Source organism: Anopheles stephensi, chromosome 2, assembly GCF_013141755.1.
Source record: "Anopheles stephensi strain Indian chromosome 2, UCI_ANSTEP_V1.0, whole genome shotgun sequence".
Classification (NCBI taxonomy): Eukaryota; Metazoa; Arthropoda; class Insecta; order Diptera; family Culicidae; genus Anopheles; species Anopheles stephensi.
The window spans coordinates 63,520,664-63,545,651 of record NC_050202.1 but is presented as its reverse complement, the minus strand read 5'-3'; the positions used below and the strand labels follow the sequence as shown (position 1 = coordinate 63,545,651).

Genomic DNA, 24,988 nt, shown 5'->3' with positions numbered 1-24,988 from the left:
TACCTAAAATCGATTAAATTACAAATTTTGTTTTGAATTTCAGTTGTTGCATATGTAGTGATTCACACTGTACCGGTGAGAGAAATAATCAGGTTGGCCCACCAGCATTTGATATGAGTTCAGCTTCCTGACAGGTGCTTCTCGTGTCGGCGACTTTTTTTGGTGAAATATGCAAACAAATGTACAACTTGCTCTTACCATTTCAATGTTCATGCATCTTTCTGAACAACTTTTAAATTAAAATCCATTTCTTCCAAGGAACTATAATTTTTTTTTTTAATTTCGATCACTTTTAATCCTTTTGCTCACAAATGCGATGAAATATTCTAATTCGATGTTTTCATCTATTACAAATGGCGTCCCTCGTGTGTCAATTTGGGTCGCTAACCTGCTCGTTGTACATCTGTCATCCAATAGTTTGTTTACAAAAATCGGCACAAAAAGCTTTGCCGTGCTATTCTTAAAAATTCTTCTATTAAGAAATATTTAGAGTGTTTCAGGACTTTACAAGTAGTTTACAATACTTGCTGTTTACCATTTAAGATAATGAATTGAGCTAAATAGGACATTTGACGCACTCTGTTCGCAGGGACATTGTTTGGAACGCTCTTCTAGCAAGCATCCTTTCGATTCGTTGGTGCAATATAATTCCCTAGCTAACCAGAGCGCAGAGCAAAAATGCCCACCCAAAAGAAGAAAGTGAAGCAAACGGCTGAATCCAACGAGACGAAACCGGCCGTCGATATTAAGCAAGAGCCGGAAGAGTTGAAACCGCTCGGTGCGTACGTCGACGATCGGCTGGAGTTGATACGGCAAGTGTTTTCCTGCGTAAAGCCGAAAGAGATCAAGTACCTTTTACCGGACTTTCTCGAGGGAAAATCGAACGACGTGATAAAGGAGCGGTGTTTGGACGAGCTGCTCGGTATCTCTACCAAGCGGCTACACTCCATCATCAACAACACCAAATGTCCCACCGACACGGAATCATCATCGGAGGAGGAAGGTTCGGATGTGGAAAAAATTGAAGGTAAATCGTTGCTCGTTTTCTCCAGCTTTACGGTATAGATTTATTCACTAGTTCTGCTTCTGTTTCTTTCTGCATTGTAGAACACATTTCCTTGGACGAAATTTCTTCCGATTCGGATGTTGACTCAAAGCGTACTGCGAAGCGGAATAAACGAGGTAAGCGCTTGCGATGTTAGTCTGACTCTTGTTCGAGCTCTTTATGGGCACATTCCAGTGGCACGTAACGTACTTCCAACGTTGGTTCACTGGAGCCCCCTACATGTCCAATGCGCCCTGCTACAATGCAGCTACCATCGTGAAGATACCCGAACCGCCGTCCGTAGGCAATAGCACGATGAATACGTTTTTGCGTTGAACTGGTAACTGCCGCTAGTTTGGGGACGATGATAGGGACCAAGTGCTTTCGTAGCAAAATTCGGTTCACATCTGCAGCGGATGGGTGGAGAATCAGCACGACGCAAAGGGGGTTCTTTAAATACAATTCAAGCGCTAGCTCTATGTTATTCTTTCCCCAAGGAAGAATGATTGCACTGGTTCGAAATTGTTGTGCGCAACAATTTAAACAGGTAGCCATTGATTCTTCGTCCGGATCGAGCAGTCGGTTCGATAGTTGCGCCTCTAGCTGGGTGCCGTTAGCATGTATCAAGTAGTCCTGTATTCTTGTGAGCTCACCAGCGGTTGCTATGATTACATCTGCCTGTACAATCGTTTCCGATATCTGCTCATCTTTCAAATTGCACAGAACAGCTTTTCCGATGGATTTCGTTTGTTGCAAGAGAACCACATCTTTCGTGACGAATGCATCGATAGACTGGTGGCTATTCGGATCAGCATACGTGTTGGACGCGTGGGCAATAACTTGAATTTGTTCCAGGGCCTTAAGGGAACCTACAAACAAGTGCAATGATTTAGCACTCATTTGTGGCACTATTATAAATTTACATCCATTTCCCATAACGCGCTCGGCTTCCTCCAGAGTTGAGGACATTTCAAAGTCCCGCTGTTCGGTTGTAGAATTTTCCTCACGGTCAATTTTCACCACACTGAAGCGCTCAATGAATCCGGCCCGCGTTACGCGGCATGTTATGTAACCGTGTACAATCCGTTCCACCGTGAGTTTCACCGGGCCGATCGAGAGCACATCTCCAACGCACGAGCGCTGCTGTAGCTGGTCAAAGTTGGTCACGTACTTCACTTCATCGAAGCACTGATTCTCGAAACTTCCGTCACCGGTAAGCGTTATTCTTTGCTGTTCCAATGCTTGCACGAGGTCGCTTCCATCGGGAGCAAATTGTACACGCGCTCGTGGACCACTCAGCTCACAGATGATACCGATGGAAACAGGCCAGGGCAAACACTCTTCCGCGTACCTTTGAATGATGGCGTTACAACGGTCCAAAAGAACGGTTAACTCACGGGAGGTATACAAACCACACTCAATGTGAAGGAAAGTCGCCCCACACCGAAGGGCGCCTAGTAGAATGTCTCCCATTATAACATCTCTTTTCACTTTCACTGCCAGCTTCTGCCAAAGCAATGCTTTTGGGCCGATATAATGTTCCATATCTTCTAAAGGTGAAATTCCGTTCTGCTCTTTTCAGCCGATGCCTCCAAGCAAACCGACGAAAGGTCGAATGGTGAACCGAAATGTAAGTTTAACCCGAAAATGAAAGCACACAGCTCTTGTACTGATGTATCGATTGCTTGCTCGACCCTTGTTCACACTACTACAGCGGAAAAGGAAATGACTGTGCTGGAGCTGCTCGAGCTGCAGGCACGTGCACGCGCTATCCGATCGCAGCTAGCTCTGGAACCGGTAACCAAGATAGAAATCGATTCCGAACATGAAGGAGACGATGGTGGTCGCCATGGTGATGTCGATACGGACGAGGAATCGAAGCAGCCCGGCAGGAGCGCATCCGACCAGGCGAAAAATGAAAATCATTTTAAGAAGGAAAACAATAGCAGCAGCGCCCAACAACAAACCAAGCGTGTGCGATTGAAGCGAAACTTCCGCATCCGGAAGGTTGGCGACGAGGATGAGGATGAACAGGAGGAGTCCAGCAATCCGGCGCCCGACAATGGGCGGAAAAAATCAACCGAACAAGCGGTGGAGGCGATCGAGTCAGAAGAGAAGGTGATGGAAAAATTGGAACCGGAAGTGAAAACAGCTGAATCGGATAAATTGCCTGACGAGGAAAACCGTCGATCGGCGGAACAGCAGGACAAACCTTCAGATAACCCTGCAGCACCGGAAACCGAAACAATTCCTTCGGAGGCGAACGTTGCACCGGTTGTGGCAGAGGACGCACCAGCAGCTGCCAGTGAAACGACTGAAAAGCATACTGCCGTTCCGGACACTACTGAGCTCCGCAAAGCAGATGAAGGAACTGAGACGCGCGAAAGCTCACCGGAAGTAATTCCCGTCGAGGAAAGCCCAGAAACGCTATGCATTTCGTCCGATTCCGAGGAAGAACGGTTGGCAAAGGAGCGTGCCGCCATTTTCGTGCCCAACATCGAGGAGCTGGACAGGCAGGCCAAGAAACCGCCATCGCCGGAACCGGAAAAACCGGCCGAAGATACGGAACCGGAAGAGGGTGAAATTTCCGAAGAAGAACCACCGGAACCAGCGGTAGAAGAACCGGCGGTCGTTGAACAACAACAGACCGAACCAACTGACGCAACGGAAAAAGAGCAACCGGACGATGGTGAAAACGGTGACGGAAAGGATCAAGCTAAACCTGCAGACAGTGGGGCGGAAGCTGACACACCAGCGAAGGATAAGGAAGCCGCTCCAGAACCAGTGGTACAAACGCTATCCTCCTCGAGCAGCGATGAGTCGGCCGATGGGTCGGGCAGCAGCGACAGCTCATCCAACAGCAGCAGCTCGTCGGAAGCCGAAGAGGATGACGACGCTAAAGCAGACGCAACCAAGCTGGACCATTCGGCGCACGACGACGCAGACATTGTCGAGATACACGATTCCGGTGATGAAACTCTGCTGCTGGAAGATAAACCACCCGAAGAGGAAGTGCCCAAATCGTGGAACTCGCGTTGGCTTAAAAGTAACCGGGTCGCGAAGGTAATGGCCGCCTCGAGGCTGGGCAACAAGGTACGCGAAAAGTTGAAGAAAAAGAAACAGATACAGCTGGCCGCCGAGCAGCAGCAGCAGCAGCAGCAAGAGACGGCTGCCGCCGTAGTGGACAGTGCGGAGGTTTCCCAACCGTCACCGAAACCGGTCACCGATTCGGGTGCAGACTTGCCAGCAAACGTTGAGCTCGGTTCGGTAGAACATTATCGGGAGCTGATCGCAGCACAGCAGAAGGAGGGCAAGCAAGATTAGCGTTCACCAACCGGCGCTTCGGAATGATTTTGAATTCGATTCCCAATAAACTTAACCGCGCTACGGGGCAACGTGTGGGCAACAACATTCCCCCGGGTTTTTGTAAGACCTTTATTGCCTAATAATTCCAATTTATGTATTAACACATTGTTCGTTCGTCTAGCTTATTGTTGGGGACCGTTACTTTTATTGACGTTAGATTAGGGGAGAGGGACGCGCTAGGACTGGCGATGTAATTGCTGCTCTGTAAGAGGAAGCTTACACGAGTACAGAGCACGGGGGGGGGGGACACGTTTGTTTTATAATTTGCATAAATAATTAGAATATACTAGTGGTTAGGAGGAGGTTTCTACGTGAAGGAAAGGTAATCACACACACACACACATACACGTTACTCTTCCTCTACGTCAGCACTAATTTGATCGATTAATTGATTGCTGGGTGGCGGCTACACACACCGATCGGTTCTAGGCGAAGCTAAAATTACTGAAATCCGTCTTCAGCTGGATGGTCGGTTTCTGCTGCTGGGCGGCACTGTTCCGTGCGGCCGCATTTGCCGCCTCGCTCTTACTCTTCTGCAGCGTCGCATTCATCTGGCTGCGCTTGATGGCCGCTTCCAGCTTGCGCCGCAGTTCCGGCGCTTGCGCCATGAACGTTTTGAACTCTTGCGGGTACTTGAGGCCAATCTTCATGAGCCACTGTATGGCGTGATCGTTCAGTGCGGTCACGTACTTCGGTTTGGTAGTTCGCTGCTGTGGCTGCTGTTCCGGGTCGTCCAGATAGTTGATGAGGATGGGCACGAGCAAGGTTAGCATCTGTATGCCTACAGGAAGGGATTTGGATTTGGAGGGGTGAGATGGAAGAAGAACAGATTAGTAATCAGTTCCGATTCGGCATTTGTTATTTTTTTTTTTTGAGCAGGGATTTCCAAACGTTCCAGGGCCTGGAGGCTGCATGGCTTAAGAATGTTACATCAATAAGTAGGATAATTATAAAAGATTCTCAGAAGAATTTTTGGCCCCGTACGTGGGGAAGGACAATAGAGGAGCTGCTACCATGACGAGCTCTACGTGCGTGCTGTGCGAATTAGACTCGCCAGGCTCCGGTGGGCTGGTCGCGTCATGAGAATGACATCGGACGACCCTAGTCCGTAAAGTCCTTTTAGGCCGTCCCACACGGGCAGAGGAGATGGAGTGATGGTGTTGGTGCGTCCGCCAGAACAGCCAGGATAACGGATAAGCAGACGACGGCGCTAAACCGTGAGCGGTTTCGAGAATTGTTGCAGCAGGCCAATACCGCAAAGCGGTTGTAGCGCCTGATAAGTAAGTAAGTAAGTAAATAAAATAAAATAGGGACTATTCTCTTCATCCTGGCGCTACAGAGGACCGTCCCAGATCCCGATTCTCCTATCTCCTGATAATCGGTCATACAACATGGGCTTGACCGATTTTGACAGCCTGAAAAATGACAAATTCCTCTCAGCTGCTTTGGTGAATTAAACACGCCAGGCTCCGATAGACTCATAGGGTCATTTTTTAAAAATCCTTCCAGACAACCCAGTTCGGAAAGCCTTGTTTGGAAGGTTGGGCCGCTAGATCTGGGCTTATATAAATGTCCGAAGATTCGTGCAGAAATTCACATTCTTCACCCTACATGGTCCACCGGCTGCTAACTTTAAGCCGATTTTTAACCTGCTTTTGACATTCAAATTAGTGGTTCGATGATCGTAGTAGCTTGGAAACCCCTGCTTGGTATATGGGAACGGCAGTACAAAATGCCATCTTCGATAGTATTATTACCTTGCATCAATTCTCCTGATAGGTGTGTGTGTGGGCATGGAAATCATCAGTATTAACACAATAAGTATTGTTAACCATTGAAATAGCATAAACGAAAAAAAGGGAAATTACTTACGATTCTGTGGTTCCGCCAGCGCAATCAGCGTTTCGACCGTCGTAATGCCTTCCAGCACCAGCGCCAGCTCCTGTTCGTTGGCCGGATTGCGCGCCTGCTCCGAGTAGAGGTGCTCGATCAGCCTCGGCGCTAACGCGTGGATGTAGGGCGTCGACACCCGCAGCTCACCGTTCGCAAAGATCGAGCGCATCGTCTGTACGCACTTGAGCCGTACCGGGAGCGACGCACTCTGGACGCATTGGCGAAAGTGGTTGATGCACGGGTACTGCAGATTCGGCACCGACGCCACGCCGGCCGGTGAGTGTAGCAGGAAGACGGCGATCGCCAGCATTACCGTCACCTCGTCCATCTTCGTTTCCTCGCAGCCCGTCTTGGTGAGATCGATTATGCGACCGAGTGCGCTCTGCAGCAGCTTGCGCCATTCGCCACCGGACTGTGCATCGTCGTGCTTGGCGTACCGATGGGTGGCGAGCACTTTCAGCAGCTGTATGGCCGCCTGCACCACGACGTTCGTGCTCGCAATCAACGACTCGTCGTGAATGGATTTGGTCGCCACCTCCTTTATGACGCCCGTGGTGAGGTACAGCACGGTCGGCAGGATAGAGAGGGCACCGCGCGGCGAGCACAGTGTCGGGAGGTCGGTTAAGCTTTGGATTGCACTTGCCACCAGCAAACAGTTATCGTCGCCCAGCTTTATCAGTCCGTTTTGTGCCTGGGCCAGCTGACGCTGCAGCTGCTCGTTCGCTACGCGCGTGCTCTGCGACGGGTTCATGCCGGGAATCTGGCGAGCGAGCAGGCAAAGCACCACCTCCAGCACTGCGTACACCAGCGACTTGCCCGGGAGAATTTCACCCTCTTCGCCACCCTCCCCCAGATAGTCCACTGCCACGTCCAGGGTGTGAGGATCCGTCACGCTATTCCCATTCTCGGCCGCGTTTGCATCATCTGCACCGGAAGCGTTCCGCTTGTTACGCCGTTCCTCTTCCTTCTCTCGCTCCAAACACTCGTTGGCGGCCGCTATCGTTTGCTTCAGAATGGAAATACACAAATACTGCACCTCCACACTGTCCCGGGTCAGTATCAACCGGTGCAGCACGTTGCACAGCTCCACCGGGAGCGTTTTGTTCTGCATCAGCATCTCGCGCGACCAGGCCGAATCGAACACGGTGTACAGCGACTGCAGGCAGGCGATAACACTGTCCAGCTTTTCGTTCGTCCGCGTACTGCACAGCGCCTCCATACAGATGCCAAAGATGAGATGGAACCGATCCGCACTTGGGCTACCGTGCGATATCGTCGTCGTCGTCGTCGTTGCCGTCTGTCCCTTGGGTGCCGTCGTGTTGGGCGCATCGTTCGCATTTGCCTTATCTTCCTCCTGCTCACGGGACAGCTGTTGCTGGTGGTTTTCATCCTTCTGGAACCCTTCCGCATTGAGCCAAAGCGCGGCCGCATACAGAATCGGTGGCCACGAGATAAGGTAGTGCGGTTTCGATAGGTTCATCGTGTCGTTCGTGTAGAATGCGCCACCATCGTGCGGTAGCTGACTCGCGTACTCCGCCGGCAGGGACAGCAGCGCGTAATCCTTCAACGCCGCCAACCAGTGCTTGGACAGATTTTCCAGTTCCGGCTGCACTAGCGACAGCAAACTTTCGCCACGGCTTTCGAAATCGCCAAACTCATCGTCGTACGCTAGCCGGCTGAATTCTTTCGGTTGTGCCGCGGCCGGAACGGCCAGATGAGAGGAATGATTGCCCACCCCGACGGTACTGAGCGTTTTCAGCATCTGACTAGCGGGAGCGGCCCCGTGGCCAACCATCGCCATAATGTACACCTGGCCCCAAGCCTTCAGGATGCTCAGCTTCTCCAGCGTGGCCATGCTTTCGTTGTACAGCTGGGTACTGTTCGTGCGGCTGTTCAGCTTGCTCAGGTTCGACACGAGCAGCTGATGGACGCGGCGCAGATCGTTCAAATCACGCGCCACCCCGGACCCGATCCACGCGCTGCAAACCTCACACGCCGCTGCCGTCACGTGCGACGGAGTGTCCTGGGAAAAGGCGGGCCTTAGCGCCGCACCGACCTGCGCCTGAAACTGCTCGAGCAGCAAATGGCCGGGGAACTCGGGTTCCGGTACGTGCGCGAACTTGTCTATAATTTCCTGCAACGTTTTGAGGCCCTCGAGCCGCAGCTGGTCCGAATCACTCGTCGCGGCCATAAACGCCATCCGGATCAGGTCGGACAGATGCAGCACCAGGAAGTCGCCGCGCGATTTCGTCATCTGCATCTCCTTTGCGGCCAGCAGATCGAAGTGGTTCGCGCTGGCATTTTCGCACGTGGCAATTACCTTGCGCACGCATTCGGCCGCAAATACGCGCGTCGGCCAGCGCGGTTGTACCGCCGGATGGGTCGCTTGATGATCTTCCGCGTGGAACTCCATATTGTCGTCGTCGTCATCGTCGTCATCATCGCCATCGTCCCCGTCGCCCCCATCGGCAGTGCCATCCTTTCCTGCGGTGGCTCCCGCCCCACTTCCCGCGCCCGTTCCTGTGCCTGCACCACCTGCCGCACCAGTCGTCCCAACGGCAGCTCCACCGTCCGCACCGACAGACGCGTCCGACGCGACGGTAAGCACGTTCTTGCACATGCTCAACCACTGGGATAAATTCTCCGCCGCCAGTATCTGCAGCATCGAGGTGATCGTATCGTGAATGTTTCGCACCATCTGGCTGTCGCTCTCCGTGTCAAGCATCCCGAACAGCACGCCGGGCAACCCGTAATCCGACAGTGCGTAGCGATCCTCGTCGCTTACGAGATTGGCCGCGTGCTCGCACACTTCCTTTGCTTCGCGCGTCGTGAGCTGCCGCAAACAGGACACCGCCGCCTTGCGCAGCATTAGATAGTTGCTGCTCAGGTTCTGGCACAGGTTAGGAACAAGCGAGGACAGGTTGACGTTGCGCGGAGCGAACAGGTGCAGCTGCTGCAAGCATCCCGTCGCTTCCGCTTGCACCAGCGGGTCGGAATGTGCTTGCATGATCGCCGCCGCACACAGGAACGAAGAACGTGCGGTGGCAACGGAATTCGAATCCATCTGCAATTCGGGCCCGATCGTGGTAATCAATGCGCTCAGTACGCGCCCAATGCACTGGTGCACGTCGACGTGCGACTGCGGCACCGTCAGCAGCAGCTTCAGCGCGAGCGAAAGCGACGGTTCAACGTATCCGCGGAACATCGGACCACCGGAGTCTGCTATCAGCGATAGGGCGTACAGTGACCACACTTGCACCACCGGCGAACTGCCATCCTGTGCCAGGGCCAGCAAAATCGACACGCTCGTGTTCAGATGCTGCGACGAACCCATGCCACCGACGTACCGGTGCAAGCAACCGAGCGCTAACGAATGTCCCGTACGCGTCACCACATCCCGGGCCGACTTCAGCCGATCGAAGCTGGTCTGCGCCAGTTCGGCCGTGACACGCGAATCACCCACCACCTGCGCGATACGTCCTAGCGCTTCACCAGCCGCACAGCGCAGTATCGGGTTGGCGCTCGTGAGCGCGCCAATGATCAAATTCGTCGCACTCTTGCGCACGTCCTCCTGCCCGATCGCTGCCTTCGTTTCGGTCAATCCCTTCAGCCCGCTCAGCAGTGCGGTGAAAATGTTCATCTGGACCGCTTCCTGGCGCGAGCTTTTCGCGTGCTTGATACACTCGCCAAAGTGTTCCAGCATCTGCAACCGGTGCTTGTTGGCGACCTTCGGAAAGATGAGCCCGAACAGTATGACGGACATGTCGATCACGGCAACGCCGAGCGGTAACGGGCCGGGACACTGCTCACCGGCGGCGATCCCACGGTACAGACAGCAGGCATCGTGCTCGAGTGCGCCCGATCCTGCGGCACTGTTCGGTTGAAGCTAAAAAACGCAAGCGGGGGAACATACATTAGTTACACACACCTTTACGGGCCCTGGTAACGATGGTAACGACGCATGGCTCGCTGGGAGTGAGTTTTTTGTGCTAATTATACACTACCACACGCTCTACAGAACACAAAAAAAAAACCAAAAGCTGGACGGATTACACAAGCATAAGTGGCGAGTGAATGAGTCGTAATGAGATGGGGAATGCTTTTGGGATTCGAAATGAAGATGACTGGCGACCGGTATTATTATTGGCCCCGTAGCGGCTCCTTTACGTTCCGAATTTTTAAGGATTGGCGTGAAAAAATCTCTCTCTCTCTTTCACACTGTTCTTTTTAGCATTTATTAAAGCAAATACTTTGCCTATGCCAGCGTCTGGGTGCGGTGAAAGTGGACGCAAAAAATCCTTAAAAAAGGAACAAAAATTAAATCAAAGTCATGAAAGGTGTAATAGCAAATCTATAAAATAGTGCACAAATGGGTAAGTGCAGCTATAAGAAATCGAAATTGCAGTGTAACTGATTATAAAAACGAATAAACAAATATCGCAAAATATCGAAAATATCGAATAATGTCGCACATGGGCATAATGGGTGTGAGGATGCGAAAGCGAAAGTACAGCAGAGTACGTGAACAAATCGGGCCACCCGTTGGCGTCTCTATCCGTGGCGATCGGGCAGTAAAAAACAAGTGTGTGCTCTTTAACAGGCAACAGAGGCAGGCGGGGCAAGCAGGGAGCACAGGCGGACAGGACAGGGGGCACTAGTAATGAGCTCACTTACATAGTCACCGTCAGCCTTACGGTTCGGTTCCATCTAGATTGGTGTTTTCGCATTACAAAATACAAACAAAATTACATCAAAACCGATGACCAAAGTAAGAGAAGAAGGAAGCAACCCGGGCAAGGTGGTTTGTGGAGATAGAAGGGAAGAAATGAAGTCAAATTTAAGACATGGTTAACACATTTTACATTCTCCCGAAACTCAACCGGTACGCTGCGAAGTGGAGAGCAGTGGAGATGGAGATACACAGCAGTGGGCGGTTCGGAGCTTACCTGATCTTCGATCGTGCGATGATCGGTGTCCTGTAGCCAGGTGCCCAGTATGATGGAATCATCGCCGTGGCACATCTGGCGCAGGAAGGAGGTGGTCGTGTTGGCCGGGTTTTCCGTGAGGGTAAATTCCGACACCAGCATGCGGAGCAGATGGGTGTACGACGATTCCAGTGCGTTTGCCGGCAGCAGCGAGAGGGTTTCGTACAGTCGCAATCGCACCATTGCGGTCGGTGCTTTCAAGTGTTGGCCATAGTTTTTCAGCACCGATGTTATGCTGCAACGAGGAAAGATAGATAAGTTTTCCTGATGCAAGAACAGGTAATGGCAAGATCGCCACTTACTTGATCAGCATTGCTAGCGCGCTTTCGATGGGCGTTAGCAGCCGGCGCGTAATATCGTCCGTAACGAGCTCGGGACAGTGCAGCAGGAAGCTGTGCATCACGGATAGCGCTCCGGCACGGCCCTCTAGCGTAACCTGCCAGGTGAATGCGTCACCGCGCGCCTTTTCCGACTCCAGCTCCTTCGTCGATCGCGGGAAAGCATTGCGCCACAGCAGCAACATGCGCGGCAGCAGACCTTTCACCACCGGCACACCCAGCGTCATGATGGCTCCAATCAGCAACCATCCGGCCTGCGTTCGGTTCAGCGACAGGCGACTGTTTTGACTAGCGGTGCGCAGCAGTTCTTCCGCAGTGTTGAAAATGATTTTGCCCCGCGTGTGCGGTATGCCCAGGGGCGAGTAGCGCACCCCGCCCAGCACTGCCGCCAGTGCCCCACTGTACCCGGAGATCGCATCCGGCGAGGTGCGCATCTTTTCGATCGCCTCAATAAACCGATCGATGAGCGGCGTGATCTGGCTTGGCACCGCAACGCAAACGCACCGCAAACACCAAGCGGCTGCGAGCCGGGCGGCCATACACGGATGGATCAGCACGGCACAGATGGCGTCGATAAAGTTAAGCGACTGGTCGGCGAGCAAGTTCTGGGCCGTGGTGCCAAGCAGCAGCACCAAACTGCCCAGCTCCTGTAGCGCGCAGACGAGCAGATGCTGGCTGAACAGTGTCTCCTGGTTCGAGTCCTTGGCATTTTCCGGATTAAAGTCGATCGAGTTCATCTGCTTGGCGATCAGATGGATCAGCTCCTTGCACGCCGACGACTGTGCCTTCTCGCCGAGCATCTTCCCAATAACGGAGCGCAGTATGAAGTTGATGCATTTGCGCGAGTACACCGCATCCACGTGGGACGAGGCCGCCTTCGGATTCGCCACCAAATCCAGCACGTGCACAAGGAACGGTTGCAGGTTCCGTTCCAACCACAGGCCGCCCATCGTCTGCACAAACACCACGTACGCATGGGTGACACCGACCCGCACCTCACGGTTCACACCCGAGCTGCCCTTGATGATTTCACCCGTCCCCTTCAGGAACGATACACCGCCCCGCAGAAAGCCCGACATTAGCACGCCGAGCGCTTCGTCGAGCGACACCGGGCGGAGCGATTTCGTGCTCGAGGCAGACGCCGTCATGCTGCTAAAGTTGCGCAAGCTCCCGTTCTGGGTGCACGCTATGAGCGTACCGAGCAGCTTGGCCACCGCACACCGCACCTCATAGTTGCAGCTGTCGAACGCGCGGAAGCACAGCGAAGCCAAACTTTCCAGCTCGGACGTGTACAGAAACGGGGCGTGCTTGGTCATCTCGAGCAGACAGTTGGAGGCGGCCACCCGGACCGCCATCACGCGATCGGTGAGACAGTACCGTACCGCTTTGTAGATGTCCTTGTGCACGTTCGCGATGGCCGAACCCATGCCGGCGCACACCTTCTCGAGCGTCATCATGATTTCGATGCGCGACTGCGATTCGGCATTCTTGAGCGATTTCAGCAATATCTGTACCGTCTCCTCGTACGAGCGGCCCATCATGCGGCCAAGCTTTTCGTACATGCAACCGACCACGCAGATCGCGGCCAGCCGGGTCGGCAGATAGCTGGGCGAATCGTCCTTGTTCTTCAGTATGTCATTGCACTTGTTTACCGTTTCGAACAGCAGAAACGTATCGCCGACGGAGAACAGGGTCGCTAGGCAGCGGGCGATTAGCTTGCGCGTCGGAGGGCCCGGTGCGCCCTGGATGTGTTGCGTGAGCTGTTCCACCAGCTTCTTCTGGCAGCCCTTGATGTCGGACTTTTGGGCCGCCACCAGCACCTTGTCGAGGAAGCGCAACCATTCAAAGATAAACACGGGTCGTTTCTGCTCGGGCAGCTGGTTGAGGGCGGCCTCGTTCAACGTGAGGCTGTGCGAAAGCTCCATTCTGGCGCTTAGTTCGGCTTCTGCTTCGTCTTCTGCGTCGGTCGCTCCACCACCACCACCAGCAGCCGGTTCGAACGGATGAAGCTGAGGGAAGTGTTTTAACGACAAGGTCGCTGCGTCGCGAATGTATCTGTGGAAAGCCGAGGGAAGAGGAGGCAAACCAATTAATCTGAGGAACGGAAACAAATACATGCCACAATGTATTAAGTTTATCAGCAAACAATTTCATTATACTGTGCAAACATTACTGATTCGTATTCCAACCAAATGATACGCCGACAGTTATTCTATCGGACATTACACATCGCTCGATTGGGTTGACCAGTTTAGCGGTCTTGGCTGAAGCCTTATAAGGAGTTTAATGTCCAGCAACTTTCCTTATATTGCTACACGAGTGTCCACACTGTAGTAGCATGTGGTGCGACTTAAAGCATTGGACTCACTCCTCTGCGCATGATCTCATCTCACCGGTCACAATTGTTAAAAGAAGCGGAGCAAGATGTTTCGCTATTTGTTGTCAATCAAATGAAGACTCCTGTGACTCGAGAAATGTGTGTCGTTGGCTAGGGAAAAGAGCGTGCGCCGAGAATAGTACAGAGCAAAGGAATCAAATTACATTCCCCCCCATGGGCTATGGTAGGTGATGGGTATAAAAGTTGACCGTGATCGGGTGAAGCCGAGCAACTCCATTTCATGTAGACCCTTCCTTGTCCGGGTGATTCATTGGCTTCGGTGCTTGACCATCAGGTGGTGGCATGTGTTTGGTTTGCTTGACCCCGAACTTGCTGCGCTAACAATAACAGGGCAAAGTAATGTATCTTATGCTTATATTGTTTATTTACCGAAACAGCGATAGATTTTCGATGTGTCCCATATTGTCCACGCTGCTGGGGAAACGGATTTTGTCCACCATGTGGTATGTGATTCGCGAAATTGCTGCCCAGTAGAGTTGCGCTGCCGTTTGCGAAATCACTTAACTGTTTCAAATTGGCCACTAAGCAGAACGATCGAGCGGGTTGTGATACATTTTACCAGAACAGTTGATGGGTTTACAGTATGGATTTTGTGTTATCATCAATCCTTCTTCGACATGGAGAAGCGATCGGGGAAACAGAACACGTGGCGCCGCTACACATGCTGCACGATCAACTCTGATCGCAGCAGTAAAACCGCAACGGAAATGTTTAAATTTGTTTACAACGATTCGAATGGTCGGTCAGATTTTGGTTTTTTTTTTTTTGCACACTCTTTACACACGACCGAGGGGCAGCATATGCAGCACACCGCGAGGCTTATTTTAGCTTTTGCACACAGCACGCTTTTCTTGCTTGAGCCGACACCCGCTTTTGGAGATCGCTTTGGACACCACACCAAACCAAACATGCGAAAGTATTGATCCAGAGGCCACCGCCTGCGGCTTCTACGCGCCTTTTGCGATTCACACGATTCACGCGTTTCCCCTTTTCCGATCTAGCACCAACTCCAGCGGCTCGGAACTCAAAAGCCCGAAGGACAACCGCGTGTGTCCAAGAACGCGGCAGGAATGCGTCGACCGTCGTACGTCACGCGACACCGTTCCGGAGCGAACTGAACGCAAAGTGCTTATATGTTGAACAAACGAACGAACAGCAGCAGCCGTGTACCAGCGGAAAATTGACCACGGATGCATTTATTACCGGTTCTCCGGTTCGCCTTACGAAGACGATCGAAGCCTTCGCGCTCGTCGAAATAGGATACGGTGCGCGCGAGAGAGAGAGAGATGGAGATAGAGAGCGAGAAAAAGGAGCCGCGAGCATGATGGGGGTATGCTAGAGCATGCTATGCTTTTTATGCATCTTAGCAACCGGCACCGCTCGCTGGCGACTCGAACAGGGGCTCGCGTTGGGCAGCGAGCATCATCCTTTTTTTGTTGTGTTTGGCTTTAACCAGCGAGCCATCGACCCAATAAAGAAGCTTTCGGCTGGGATTTTTGCTCTCTGTTTCGCTCTATCGCTTGATGCTTTCTGCTTCTCGTACACCACTTTGTGGGGCACCGCCGTCCGTTGTTTGGGCTGTCCCTTTTCTTCCCCTTTTTGCTTCTTTCACCTCCACCTTGTGTGCAAGGGGCGCGGGTTTTATTCTTCCTACCGAAGCGCGTAACCGCGTAGGAAAGTTATCATAATCGTCGTCGATTTCATATTGTGTAACAACCAGTTCACGCCCGTTCACCCCGATTCGGGTGATTAATCATGAGAATTCCACATACCGAGCGGCGCGACTTGAAGCCGCTTCGACGCTATTAACATTCCATCGAAAATATCCTTATCGAATTTCACTCAGTTGAAAAGTACAGTAAAGTGAAAGTATTTTGAAATAAAAAAGCTCATTATTCCATTAAGCTTATGGTTGATGGTACATGGCTGGCTCCATATCAGTCCAATATAGAGCTCCTCTACATACAGCCAGGCGGGTTTCAAGGCTGTTATCTTAATGCTGCAAAGGAAATGATGTCCTTGAATGTTTGCTACGAGTACAAACGGTGAATTAAGCAAAAGCGATTAGTGTATTTCAAACTAATCACCAACAGTAACGGTAGCGAAACACGAAACTCCATTTTGTCCATCAGCATCATCTCACCGAGATGGAGGCTAACCATCGCAAAACACGCCAACTGCAAAAAAACAACCTCTAGGGACTCTTTGCTCACTAGCAACCCCCGAGCAGCATCCCATGTTGCCGGCAAACTGAACCCCACCAAGAAGATACACATATTGCTGCAATTTTGGAGCAAGAGAGAGAGAGCAAGTTTAATGATTATCTTGCCGTGGACAGCTCTTCTGTCTGTCTGCCAGCCAAACGGCCCATAAAAGACGACTGACGCCGGTCGGTTTAGTTGCGTGTAGTGGGTTGTATGGCCCATCCCCCTTACCCCATACGGCGGCCGGACCGGAACATAGCGACCCATAAAAGTGAAATCTTTTTTGGCAGCCGGAGAACGTCACCGGCCGCAGGGGTAGGAAAGATGGTTGTGGCTGATGTTCGAACGGCGCAACTTTTGGCAATAGCTTCCAGCTAATAATTCACCGACTGACTCGTGAGGAAGTGCTTACTCAATTTATGCACACAAATGTTGCATCCGATGGTTTAAAGCTGTGGGAAAAGCTTGCCGTACGTCGGTCGGACTACGGACTTTAGGTTTCATGTTTCGCGAATAGTTCGTGGTTTCCGTCTCGATTTTTTTACAAATAGGATTTAATTATGCTGAAAGATAAATGAGTGAAAACATAGAAAAAAAGCAATAGTTATACATATTAGTATCTCATCTTAAATGGGATTTTTGATGAACGAGTATAATGCTGTAGGGACTAGAGCATGCTTCCTGTACGCTGCATTGAATTCATCTTGTTTAGAGCAAAAACTTCGCGATGTTTCTGGCCCTGTCATTTCTGGCTTCATTGCCTTAATTTTGCACGTAACTGTTCACTAGTTCAGTCCTACGTACAGGGAGATGATCCTAAAGGGATTCGATACTCAGTCAGTCCTGTCGCATGAAGATACCGCTTGGAACACTGGAACGCCTCTCACAGGAGGATTGACTATGTAATTCTCAAACAATAAGACACAAAAATTTTGTTATCAAAGTAAACCTGTAAAGTGGCTGTGGGCCAATAAACTTGAATATTTTGTCCATATATGGCTCGAATTCTTCGGTGCTTTACCATACCAAATTGTTGCATCCATCCAATGACCGTGGCGTATTTTTTGCAACAACGTTTCCTTTCCACGGTTCATCCTCTCCCCAATTCCGCTAGATTATCGTCCGTATCACTTTGCACGTTCAATTGCCTTCCATTTACGTTCGATTCGTTTCGTGGTAACTTTTTTTTTAATCCAACACGTCCGCCTATTCCGTCACTGTCCAGCGGTCCGCGACCAACGGTGGCAAAAGGCGATTTGGTTCCACCGGGGGCCACACACACATACACATACAAACATTTATCACACGCATTCGCGGCGCATGGAGACTATCGAACCAACTGAATAATCGTGATGAGCAATCGCACATATCGTCACGACAACAACACATGGCCACCCTATCAAGAAACAATCGTAGCAATCGTAGCAGAGCCAACCGAAATCATAGCGAGCGGACGCGGACCAACCACCAACTAAATGACTAAATGTTGCCACTTTGCTCTGCCCACGCACATCTTCAGTATCGCTAGGTCCCCGGAACGGTCAATCAGAACGATTGGAGGCGTGCAAGCAGCAGAACACACGAACAAAAAAAAATCACACACACGCACAACAATGATATCATCAGGAAATGGGTCACCCAGCTAAAGATAGTGGAGAAAACGCACTACACTGCCGTGCCGTGTATTGCACAGTCTTACAGCATTATTGTGCTCACAATTCAGGAAGTGAGAAGTTTGCTAATCGAACTGCACTTACTATTTACGGTATTGCAACATAATTTGCACTTTGAAGCTCTCAGCAGCTGATTCAAGCCACACTTTTGCAGAGGAAAAATGCGTATGAGCCCTTCTTCGTCGCCGTTCGCTCTTCTTCCGATCTGCCGTCCGCAGTGTTGTGACACGATGCAGTTTCTGCCAACGGTGGCCTTTTCCTACGCACCAGCACCAAACTATTCGCGCAAAGTATGTCTACGGCGATGATGATGCTGATGTGGAGCTGTTGTACTATCTACGAACAACTTGCAATGCATTTCACAAAACACACTTTTACGCAAAAAGACATGAGATATCTGGCCACTTTTTCGACCCTATTGTTTTTTCTTCCAAAACATTGATTTTGGCAGGTTTGCGAGAGAGGGCTGTTTATGGTCTCGATCGCAATACTTCAACTCTTCACAACACAGGGTGACGATGTTTGCACAGTGGTCGATTATTGATCTCACTGTTATTGTGTTTTTTTCTATTGTTTATGATTAGCTTATATGAATTCTTTGAATTTTATGTTGTTTTTATTACATATTAACATCTTAAAACTTTATGTGCGCATGACATGCAGGCCAAATTCATTATTGAGAAGCTTTTTCGTGGCGTACGGTGATTTCAAGGGAATATTTTTTCTGCTCATACAATTTTCCATAAATGCCCTTTACAATAATTAATCTCACAGTAAAAAAGACTAAACACAATTAAATGAAAGTTTTAAAAATATTTAAACCTTAAAATGTCATCAAAAGCGTACCTAGACATGTACTGCAGTGCGCATGCATCGTAGCAAACAGCTGATTTGTGTTTTGGGCTCCGCATTCGTTCGCACCAGCATCGAAAAGAAACGCTTGCACAATTCGCTCGCTTTATTTCTTCACATTGGCTCTAAATTTGAACCGTTTATTAAAATCCGTAAACATTTTCCGAGCCATGAGTGAAGCCGTAACCGTAACGACTCCGTGCAGCGGAGCAGCGAAGGACGTCGAAGCAGCTGACGGCAAGAATCAGAAGGATATATGGATTTTCGGGTACGGATCACTGGTGTGGAAGGCCGATTTCCCGTTCGAAGAAAAGCGGACCGGTTACATTAAAGGATTCCTGCGGCGCTTCTTTCAAAACAGCATTGATCACCGTGGCACAGAAGAGCGAGTTAGTAGTTTGGGGTTTGCTGTTAAAAATACAATAACAAAACACGTTTGTGGTGTACTCTTTGTTACAGCCCGGTCGTGTGGTAACTTTGATCCACTCGGAAGATCCAGAGTCGAAGGTCTGGGGGATGGGCTATCGCATTGGCGCGAAGGACAAGCTACAAGTTCTGCAGCATCTCGACCATCGGGAGAAGAACGGGTACGAGCGGCATAGTGTGAGCTTTTATCCTTACCCCTGGAGCACGGAGCAGGTGAACGATCCGCAATCGATTCTGCTGTACGTTGCGACCCAGGACAATCCATCGTTCGCCGGGCAGAGCGATACGTTAGAGCAGATTGCAGAACAAATTCTAGCATCGGTTGGTCAGAGTGGCAGAAATCCGGAGTACGTGTATCGGCTAGCTGAGGCAATGCGGCAGCTCTATCCGGGCGAACGGGATGATCATCTGTTTGAGCTGGAAAAATTGCTGCTGAAGCGCGATCCGCTAGCAAACGGGCAACGGAAGCCGGATCCGGCCACCGAGGGTGACGGTACTCGGTCGGAACTCAGTAAGGAGGGCTAGGAAATAGGCGGCCAAAATGTGGCAAAACAATTAGCAAAAATGATCTCTTCTTTACTAGCGGGATGGCACCGATAAACACTGAGAATGAGAAATTTTTAAATGAAGCTAAGCGCGGTTTATGAAACCGATACTCTTATATTTTAATACAGTATTGGAATTCCAAAAATGAGTTATTTCGTTTTTATTTTTAGTACATATTTGTATTTTATTGTATTTGACAAGAACACCTTTTCAAGCATTCAGACACTTGATCTGGGAAATCGGCTCCTAACTATTCAAGCAAGCTTTTCGATACAGTAGGGGTAATCGGGGTGGCATCCGGGTGGAACTCACAACTCTCCGGTGGGTGGGGAGAGGAAAAATATCAACAAACCCCCTTCGCATGCGTTTGTTTACAAACAGCTGATTCACCCATACACGCACGTCCTTGAGAAGCACGCGGTAAAATGATATTTAGCATTAAAAAGAGCAACAACCCACATGCACCGCGATCTGCGCATGTGCCCACCAGAGACAGAACCAGATTTTCTCCGACAGTTGACGGACAATAATATTGAATATCGATCACTGTCACGGAGATCTGAAGGAAGCGCGACCGTGTTTTTCAACGCCCATTGAACACATTTTCCCGTTCCCGTGTGTGACCAACCCCCGAAGCTGCCGGTGTGGCGCGCGCTCGCTAGTTCGCCTATTAATGAGTCGATTCGCACGACCGCATGCGATCGGTCGCGCTACTCCGCAGTTAGCAGCGAGTGAAAGATTTAAATTGAATTATGTAAGATTGCCCAATTCGTGCGGAGTATCGGTGTAGGAGCGAAGGATTAGAGAAAAGTGCGTAGTGCGCGTGGAATCAAAATGTTTAAGATACTGAGAACAGTTCCTGGGGCGCGTCCGAATGCACGCACCGTGCTGAGTGAGGCGAACCCTAACCAGGCACGTGTCGTAGTGGCTGGTGCGGGTCTGTTGGGTAATTCCGTCGCGTACCACCTGGCGGACAATGGTTGGAGCAATGTGCTGGTGCTGGACCAGAGCAAGGTTGGCAGTGGGACGTCCCACTTTGGTTCGGGCACGATCGGTCTGTTCAAGCCGACGCCCGAGCGTAACATTGTTATGGAAAGCCTGAAGCTGTACCAGAAGTTGCACGAGCAGGGCCACGACATTGGACTGCGGAGATGTGGCAGTCTTAATTTAGCGCAAACGCACGATCGCGTGATAGCGCTGCAGCGCCGTGCGGCTTACATTCTGCCGACCGGGATGCAGTGTGAGCTGGTGGATTCGGACACGGCGAAGAAGCTGCACCCGTTTCTAAACACGGACGATCTGCAGGGCGCGGTTTACGTGCCGGATGACTGTATTGCCGATCCGGCCGCCGTCGTGCAGGTGCTGGCGAGTGAAGCGATGCGGAAAGGCGTCAAGTACTTTGAAGGATGTCAGGTGAAATACGTAAGTAGCTCTGTGGAGGGAAGTTCCGGATGGTAGGGGCCTGCTTGGAAAGGGATGGTCGTTAGAATGGACAGAAGGTTTCGAGCACTTATGTGCTAACAATGTTTGGTTAAAGAAGGCTTTGATGATTGAGTTCCATGGCAACGAAGAACGCTTTTTCTTGCCTAGTTGAATTTTTTAAAAGCATCAGAAGTTTCACTCAAAACCTTCCTAACGAAGATTAGTCCCTTCTTTTGTAGATCAACACCAAAAATGAACGCGTCCACTCGGTCGAAACCGATGTCGGCACAATCACCTGCGAATACTTTGTCAATTGTAGCGGCATGTGGGCCCGTGAGCTTGGACTGAAGTCGAAACCACCGGTCCGCGTTCCGGCCTATCCCGCCCAACACTATTACGCACTCACGCCCAGCCTAAATCTACCGACGGACGACGATAATCTGTTGCCCTGCATTCGGGATTTCGATTCCAACCTGTACGCCCGACAGTACGATCAATCGCTACTGATCGGTTGGTTCGAGAAGGATGCCAAACCAGCGTTCGAAGAAACGAAGGACATCCCGAAAGCGTGGCAAGATCATCTGCAAGAGGACCACGGGCATTGTGCCGCGCTGTGGGAAAAAGCGGTCGATCGGTTGCCGGTGTTGCGTGACCTAAATATGCCTGCGGTACGCAACAGTCCGGACAACTTCACGCCCGACGGACGACTCATCTTTGGGGAATCGGCCGAGGTAAAGAACTATTTCGTTGCCTGCGGAATGAATGGGAATCCGTTGCAGGGTTCGGGCGGTGTCGGTAAAGCGTTGGCCGAATGGATCATCAGCGGTACGCCAACGATCGACATGTTGCCGTTCAATGTGCAACGTTTTCTGGACCTGCACAACAATCGGCAGTATCTGCAGCAGCGTATCCGGGAGGTAGTGGGCCGTCAGTATGCGATCCTGTACCCGAACCAAAGCGAGTACAAATTTTCGCGCAAGCTACGCTGTTCGCCGTTGTACAGCGTGCTGGAGGCGCGCGGTGCCGTGTTCGGTACAAAAATGGGCTACGAACGGGCGCTATACTTCGATGCAGACTATCGGCGTACGTAGAACTGTTGCCACAATTACATTAAAGCTTTTTATAACTCTTTTATTTCACATTCCAGGTGGCGATCCACTGCCAACGCTCCCGGACGGAAGCTTCTACAAACCGAAATTCTTCCAGTTTATGGAGAAAGAGTATCAGGCCTGTGCCCAGCATGTCGGCATCATTGACATCTCGTCCTTCTCGAAGATCGAAATCAAACCCGGCATTCAGACGGACACGGTTTCGGGCGAGAATGCCGTCCTGAACTACCTGCAGTACATGTGTGCGAATGATGTGAACATTGGCGTCGGCCATATTGTACACACGGGCATGTTGAACGAGCGGGGCGGCTACGAGAACGATTGCATGCTGATACGGCAGACGGAGGACAGTTACTTCATGATCTCGCCATCCTCGCAACAGACACGCATCTACGAGTGGATGTCCCGCAATCTGCCCACCGATGCGTCCGTCCAGCTGAACGACGTTACCTCGATGTACACCGTGATAAACGTCGTTGGCCCTAAGTCCACGCTGCTGATGAGCGAACTGTCCAACTCGGACGTTCGGTTGGCACCGTTCAGCTACCGCAAGCTTAACATAGGCTACGCGAGCGATGTAATGATCATGTCCTTCACGCACACCGGCATGCCCGGGTACTGTCTGTACGTTCCGTCCGAGTACGCACTGCACGTGTACGATCGGCTCATCACACGCGGTCGGGATTATGGGGCGCGTGATGTCGGTACGCTAACGCAACGGTTCCTGCGCATCGACAAGTTTATTCCATTCTGGGGCGATGAGCTGACCAGCATGGCGACACCGTTCGAGGCAGGCGTGTTTTACTCGGTACGATTGGATGTAAGTACGGTGTGTGCATGTTCTGTGTGTTCTGAGTACTGGTTGGTTCACAGATTTCACAATTGAAGAAAAAGGAAAATTTCATCGGCCGGCAAGCGCTGGAGCGCCAGAAGCGGGACGGTCTGTGCAAACGGCTCGTGCTCTTCCACGTGGAGGATATCGACATCGATAAGGACGTGTGGCCGTGGGGTGGCGAACCACTGTACAGGAACGATGAATTTTGCGGTACCGTCACATCGGCCGGGTGAGATTTTTGTTGTGATCTAGAGAAAGGTGATGTTTTTAAATAATGTTTTTTTTTTCACTTTCAAGCTACGGATTTGCGTCGGAAAAGCTGGTCTGCTTGGGTTACATTAGTCGCCCGGAAGGAAACACGGTGCGTACGATAACGACGGAGTTCATCATGGATAAGGATGCGGTGTATCACATTGATATTGCCGGCAAGCGGTTCCGCTTAACGCAACACATCCACCCGAAGGCGGCAATGGCGAGCGCTATCGAGCGGCAAGATCTGAGCAAATCGTACCGCCCGACGGTCCTGAAAGAGAAAAAACAGCAACAAAGTTGAACGGATTTTTCTTGCTCTAACGAACAAAATGGAAAATAATTTATTTTATGAATAAAACTGTCGACTGCAGTTCATGAACGATGTTTGTTACGGTATAATTTTTAAAAGTACCTGGCGACTCCACCGTTTTCTGTTTGACGGTTCTCATCTACACGCGCTTGATCTAACGACATCCGACTACAACCCTGACACAATCGTCAGACGTCAGACGTACAAAAGAGCAAACGTCTGATGATGATGACAGCTGCCGACGAACGTAAACATGCCAAACTAAATCGCCCTAAACACACATTCACCGAAAAGGAGCGCATTTTCACGTAGCACCTAGTAGAAATGAATATTTTAAGGCAAATTCTTCCCCTTTCACAGCAGCTATCGAAATGTTTTTCATCAGTAAGCACACAGCAAGCGTACTCCCTCGTCCAACGGTAAGTTTAGCCGTATAAAAATGCACCTAAAAGTTACATAAAACCGCACGGAAATTCATCAAACCCGGTTTTGTTGATACACCTCAGGAATGTAATGTCGCTGCCATCGGTAAGAGCGATTTCCACCACGATGCCACGGGCTGAGCTGATGGATTTTTTCGACGAAAAGAAAAACTGGGGCGAACAGGAGGTAAAGCATGGCCGCGGCTGGACCAAGGACGATCTGCGCATCAAATCGAACAGCGACCTGCACAAGCTGTGGTTTGTGCTGCTGAAGGAGCGCAACATGCTGCTGACGATGGAGCACGAGTGCAAGGAAAAAATGGAACTGTTTCCAAGCCCGGAACGGTTAGATAAGGTAACGCGCACGTAAGTTCACACTATTAGACCACCTTTGTAAGGCACATCGCTTGTTTGCAGGTAAAAGAATCAATGGAGAATCTGGAGGAAGTGGTACGGGAGCGCAACCGCGCCTACTACGAGCTCGAAACCGGACAGACGGGCGAACGGCCGGGAAAGGTCGTCCCGAACGAGCTTGGCATACGGTTCTACTACCGTGCGTTCGAGCACGTGATTCCCAAGTTTGCTAACCGCAAGTGGAACGAGCGGCACAAGTTTACGTTCGGCGGTACGGCCGTGAGAAAGTTTTTGCACCTGTACCGCGAGCGGTTGTACAACGAAAAACGGAAGCTTCGCAACCGGGAGCGGAACGAGGTGGTCCATCTGTTGCGCCGGTTTCCTAACATCGATCGTGAAACGCTTGCCCAACGGTTCCCATCGGTGGATGTGGAGAAGCTGTACAAGCTGGATAAGATTCGTATGAATCAACCCATCAAGAGTAGCTCGTAGGCGCGCGCGCGCGCACGTGTCCTCCGTGATTAGTTGTGAATAAAGTATTCGGAAGCGGTAAAGAGA

General features: G+C 50.9%; 6 protein-coding genes across 13 annotated transcripts; 4 read left to right on the top strand and 2 right to left on the bottom strand.

The window, feature by feature from the left end:
- Positions 1 to 399: 399 nt before the first annotated feature.
- On the top strand, positions 400 to 4,475 carry LOC118506739 (uncharacterized protein DDB_G0286299). 2 transcript variants are annotated; one of them, XM_036044298.1, is made up of 5 exons: positions 404 to 510; positions 590 to 1,027; positions 1,108 to 1,182; positions 2,628 to 2,675; positions 2,760 to 4,456. In XM_036044298.1, the coding sequence occupies exons 2-5, from the start codon at positions 679 to 681 to the stop codon at positions 4,367 to 4,369; spliced, it is 2,082 nt and encodes a 693-aa protein (XP_035900191.1). In that variant the 5' UTR covers positions 404 to 510; positions 590 to 678; the 3' UTR covers positions 4,370 to 4,456. The 2 variants fall into 2 exon arrangements, with proteins under 2 accessions (XP_035900190.1, XP_035900191.1); XM_036044297.1 differs by having other exon boundaries at positions 400 to 1,027; positions 2,760 to 4,475.
- LOC118506740 lies at positions 1,048 to 2,789 on the bottom strand. Its single transcript, XM_036044299.1, has one exon. The coding sequence runs from the start codon at positions 2,588 to 2,590 to the stop codon at positions 1,199 to 1,201; it is 1,392 nt and encodes a 463-aa protein (XP_035900192.1). The 5' UTR covers positions 2,591 to 2,789; the 3' UTR covers positions 1,048 to 1,198.
- LOC118506735 (HEAT repeat-containing protein 5B) lies at positions 4,421 to 18,351 on the bottom strand. 6 transcript variants are annotated; one of them, XM_036044275.1, is made up of 8 exons: positions 17,987 to 18,351; positions 14,395 to 14,546; positions 11,592 to 13,682; positions 11,251 to 11,524; positions 10,979 to 11,011; positions 6,284 to 10,190; positions 6,169 to 6,183; positions 4,421 to 5,192 (listed from the first exon to the last, which is right to left on the bottom strand). In XM_036044275.1, exons 2-8 carry the CDS (start codon positions 14,463 to 14,465, stop codon positions 4,837 to 4,839), a joined length of 6,747 nt encoding a protein of 2,248 aa, XP_035900168.1. In that variant the 5' UTR covers positions 14,466 to 14,546; positions 17,987 to 18,351; the 3' UTR covers positions 4,421 to 4,836. The 6 variants fall into 6 exon arrangements, with proteins under 6 accessions (XP_035900168.1, XP_035900171.1, XP_035900172.1 ...); XM_036044278.1 differs by lacking the exon at positions 14,395 to 14,546; XM_036044279.1 differs by lacking the exons at positions 14,395 to 14,546; positions 17,987 to 18,351 and adding an exon at positions 17,251 to 17,843.
- A 407-nt stretch (positions 18,352 to 18,758) lies between these two features.
- Positions 18,759 to 19,874, top strand: LOC118506733 (putative glutathione-specific gamma-glutamylcyclotransferase 2). Its single transcript, XM_036044272.1, has 2 exons — positions 18,759 to 19,143; positions 19,214 to 19,874. Exons 1-2 carry the CDS (start codon positions 18,925 to 18,927, stop codon positions 19,703 to 19,705), a joined length of 711 nt encoding a protein of 236 aa, XP_035900165.1. The 5' UTR covers positions 18,759 to 18,924; the 3' UTR covers positions 19,706 to 19,874.
- Positions 19,875 to 20,243: 369 nt separating this feature from the next.
- LOC118506728 (pyruvate dehydrogenase phosphatase regulatory subunit, mitochondrial-like) lies at positions 20,244 to 23,723 on the top strand. Of its 2 annotated transcripts, none has more exons than XM_036044265.1 (5): positions 20,244 to 21,148; positions 21,388 to 22,231; positions 22,296 to 23,065; positions 23,131 to 23,321; positions 23,390 to 23,723. In XM_036044265.1, the coding sequence occupies exons 1-5, from the start codon at positions 20,561 to 20,563 to the stop codon at positions 23,643 to 23,645; spliced, it is 2,649 nt and encodes an 882-aa protein (XP_035900158.1). In that variant the 5' UTR covers positions 20,244 to 20,560; the 3' UTR covers positions 23,646 to 23,723. The 2 variants fall into 2 exon arrangements, with proteins under 2 accessions (XP_035900158.1, XP_035900159.1); XM_036044266.1 differs by having other exon boundaries at positions 22,296 to 23,077; positions 23,146 to 23,321.
- A 178-nt stretch (positions 23,724 to 23,901) lies between these two features.
- Positions 23,902 to 24,988, top strand: LOC118506731 (39S ribosomal protein L47, mitochondrial). Its single transcript, XM_036044269.1, has 3 exons — positions 23,902 to 24,073; positions 24,161 to 24,431; positions 24,494 to 24,988. The coding sequence occupies exons 1-3, from the start codon at positions 23,979 to 23,981 to the stop codon at positions 24,920 to 24,922; spliced, it is 795 nt and encodes a 264-aa protein (XP_035900162.1). The 5' UTR covers positions 23,902 to 23,978; the 3' UTR covers positions 24,923 to 24,988.

Excerpts from the sequence above, each read along its gene's own strand:
- LOC118506739 (XM_036044297.1), top strand. The coding sequence starts at position 679 with ATGCCCACCCAAAAGAAGAAAGTGAAGCAAACGGCTGAATCCAACGAG. Across the intron at positions 1,028-1,107 it reads GGATGTGGAAAAAATTGAAG|AACACATTTCCTTGGACGAA; the intron begins GTAAATCGTTGC and ends TCTGCATTGTAG. Across the intron at positions 2,676-2,759 it reads GTCGAATGGTGAACCGAAAT|CGGAAAAGGAAATGACTGTG; the intron begins GTAAGTTTAACC and ends ACACTACTACAG.
- LOC118506740 (XM_036044299.1), bottom strand. The coding sequence starts at position 2,590 with ATGGAACATTATATCGGCCCAAAAGCATTGCTTTGGCAGAAGCTGGCA.
- LOC118506733 (XM_036044272.1), top strand. The coding sequence starts at position 18,925 with ATGAGTGAAGCCGTAACCGTAACGACTCCGTGCAGCGGAGCAGCGAAG. Across the intron at positions 19,144-19,213 it reads ACCGTGGCACAGAAGAGCGA|CCCGGTCGTGTGGTAACTTT; the intron begins GTTAGTAGTTTG and ends TCTTTGTTACAG.
- LOC118506731 (XM_036044269.1), top strand. The coding sequence starts at position 23,979 with ATGAATATTTTAAGGCAAATTCTTCCCCTTTCACAGCAGCTATCGAAA. Across the intron at positions 24,074-24,160 it reads GCGTACTCCCTCGTCCAACG|GAATGTAATGTCGCTGCCAT; the intron begins GTAAGTTTAGCC and ends GATACACCTCAG. Across the intron at positions 24,432-24,493 it reads GCCCGGAACGGTTAGATAAG|GTAAAAGAATCAATGGAGAA; the intron begins GTAACGCGCACG and ends GCTTGTTTGCAG.
- LOC118506728 (XM_036044265.1), top strand. The coding sequence starts at position 20,561 with ATGTTTAAGATACTGAGAACAGTTCCTGGGGCGCGTCCGAATGCACGC. Across the intron at positions 21,149-21,387 it reads AAGGATGTCAGGTGAAATAC|ATCAACACCAAAAATGAACG; the intron begins GTAAGTAGCTCT and ends CTTCTTTTGTAG. Across the intron at positions 23,066-23,130 it reads AGGCAGGCGTGTTTTACTCG|ATTTCACAATTGAAGAAAAA; the intron begins GTACGATTGGAT and ends GTTGGTTCACAG.
- LOC118506735 (XM_036044275.1), bottom strand. The coding sequence starts at position 14,465 with ATGGTGGACAAAATCCGTTTCCCCAGCAGCGTGGACAATATGGGACAC. Across the intron at positions 11,012-11,250 it reads ATCGCACGATCGAAGATCAG|ATGGAACCGAACCGTAAGGC; the intron begins GTAAGCTCCGAA and ends ACACCAATCTAG. Across the intron at positions 10,191-10,978 it reads GTAAGGCTGACGGTGACTAT|CTTCAACCGAACAGTGCCGC; the intron begins GTAAGTGAGCTC and ends TGCGTTTTTTAG.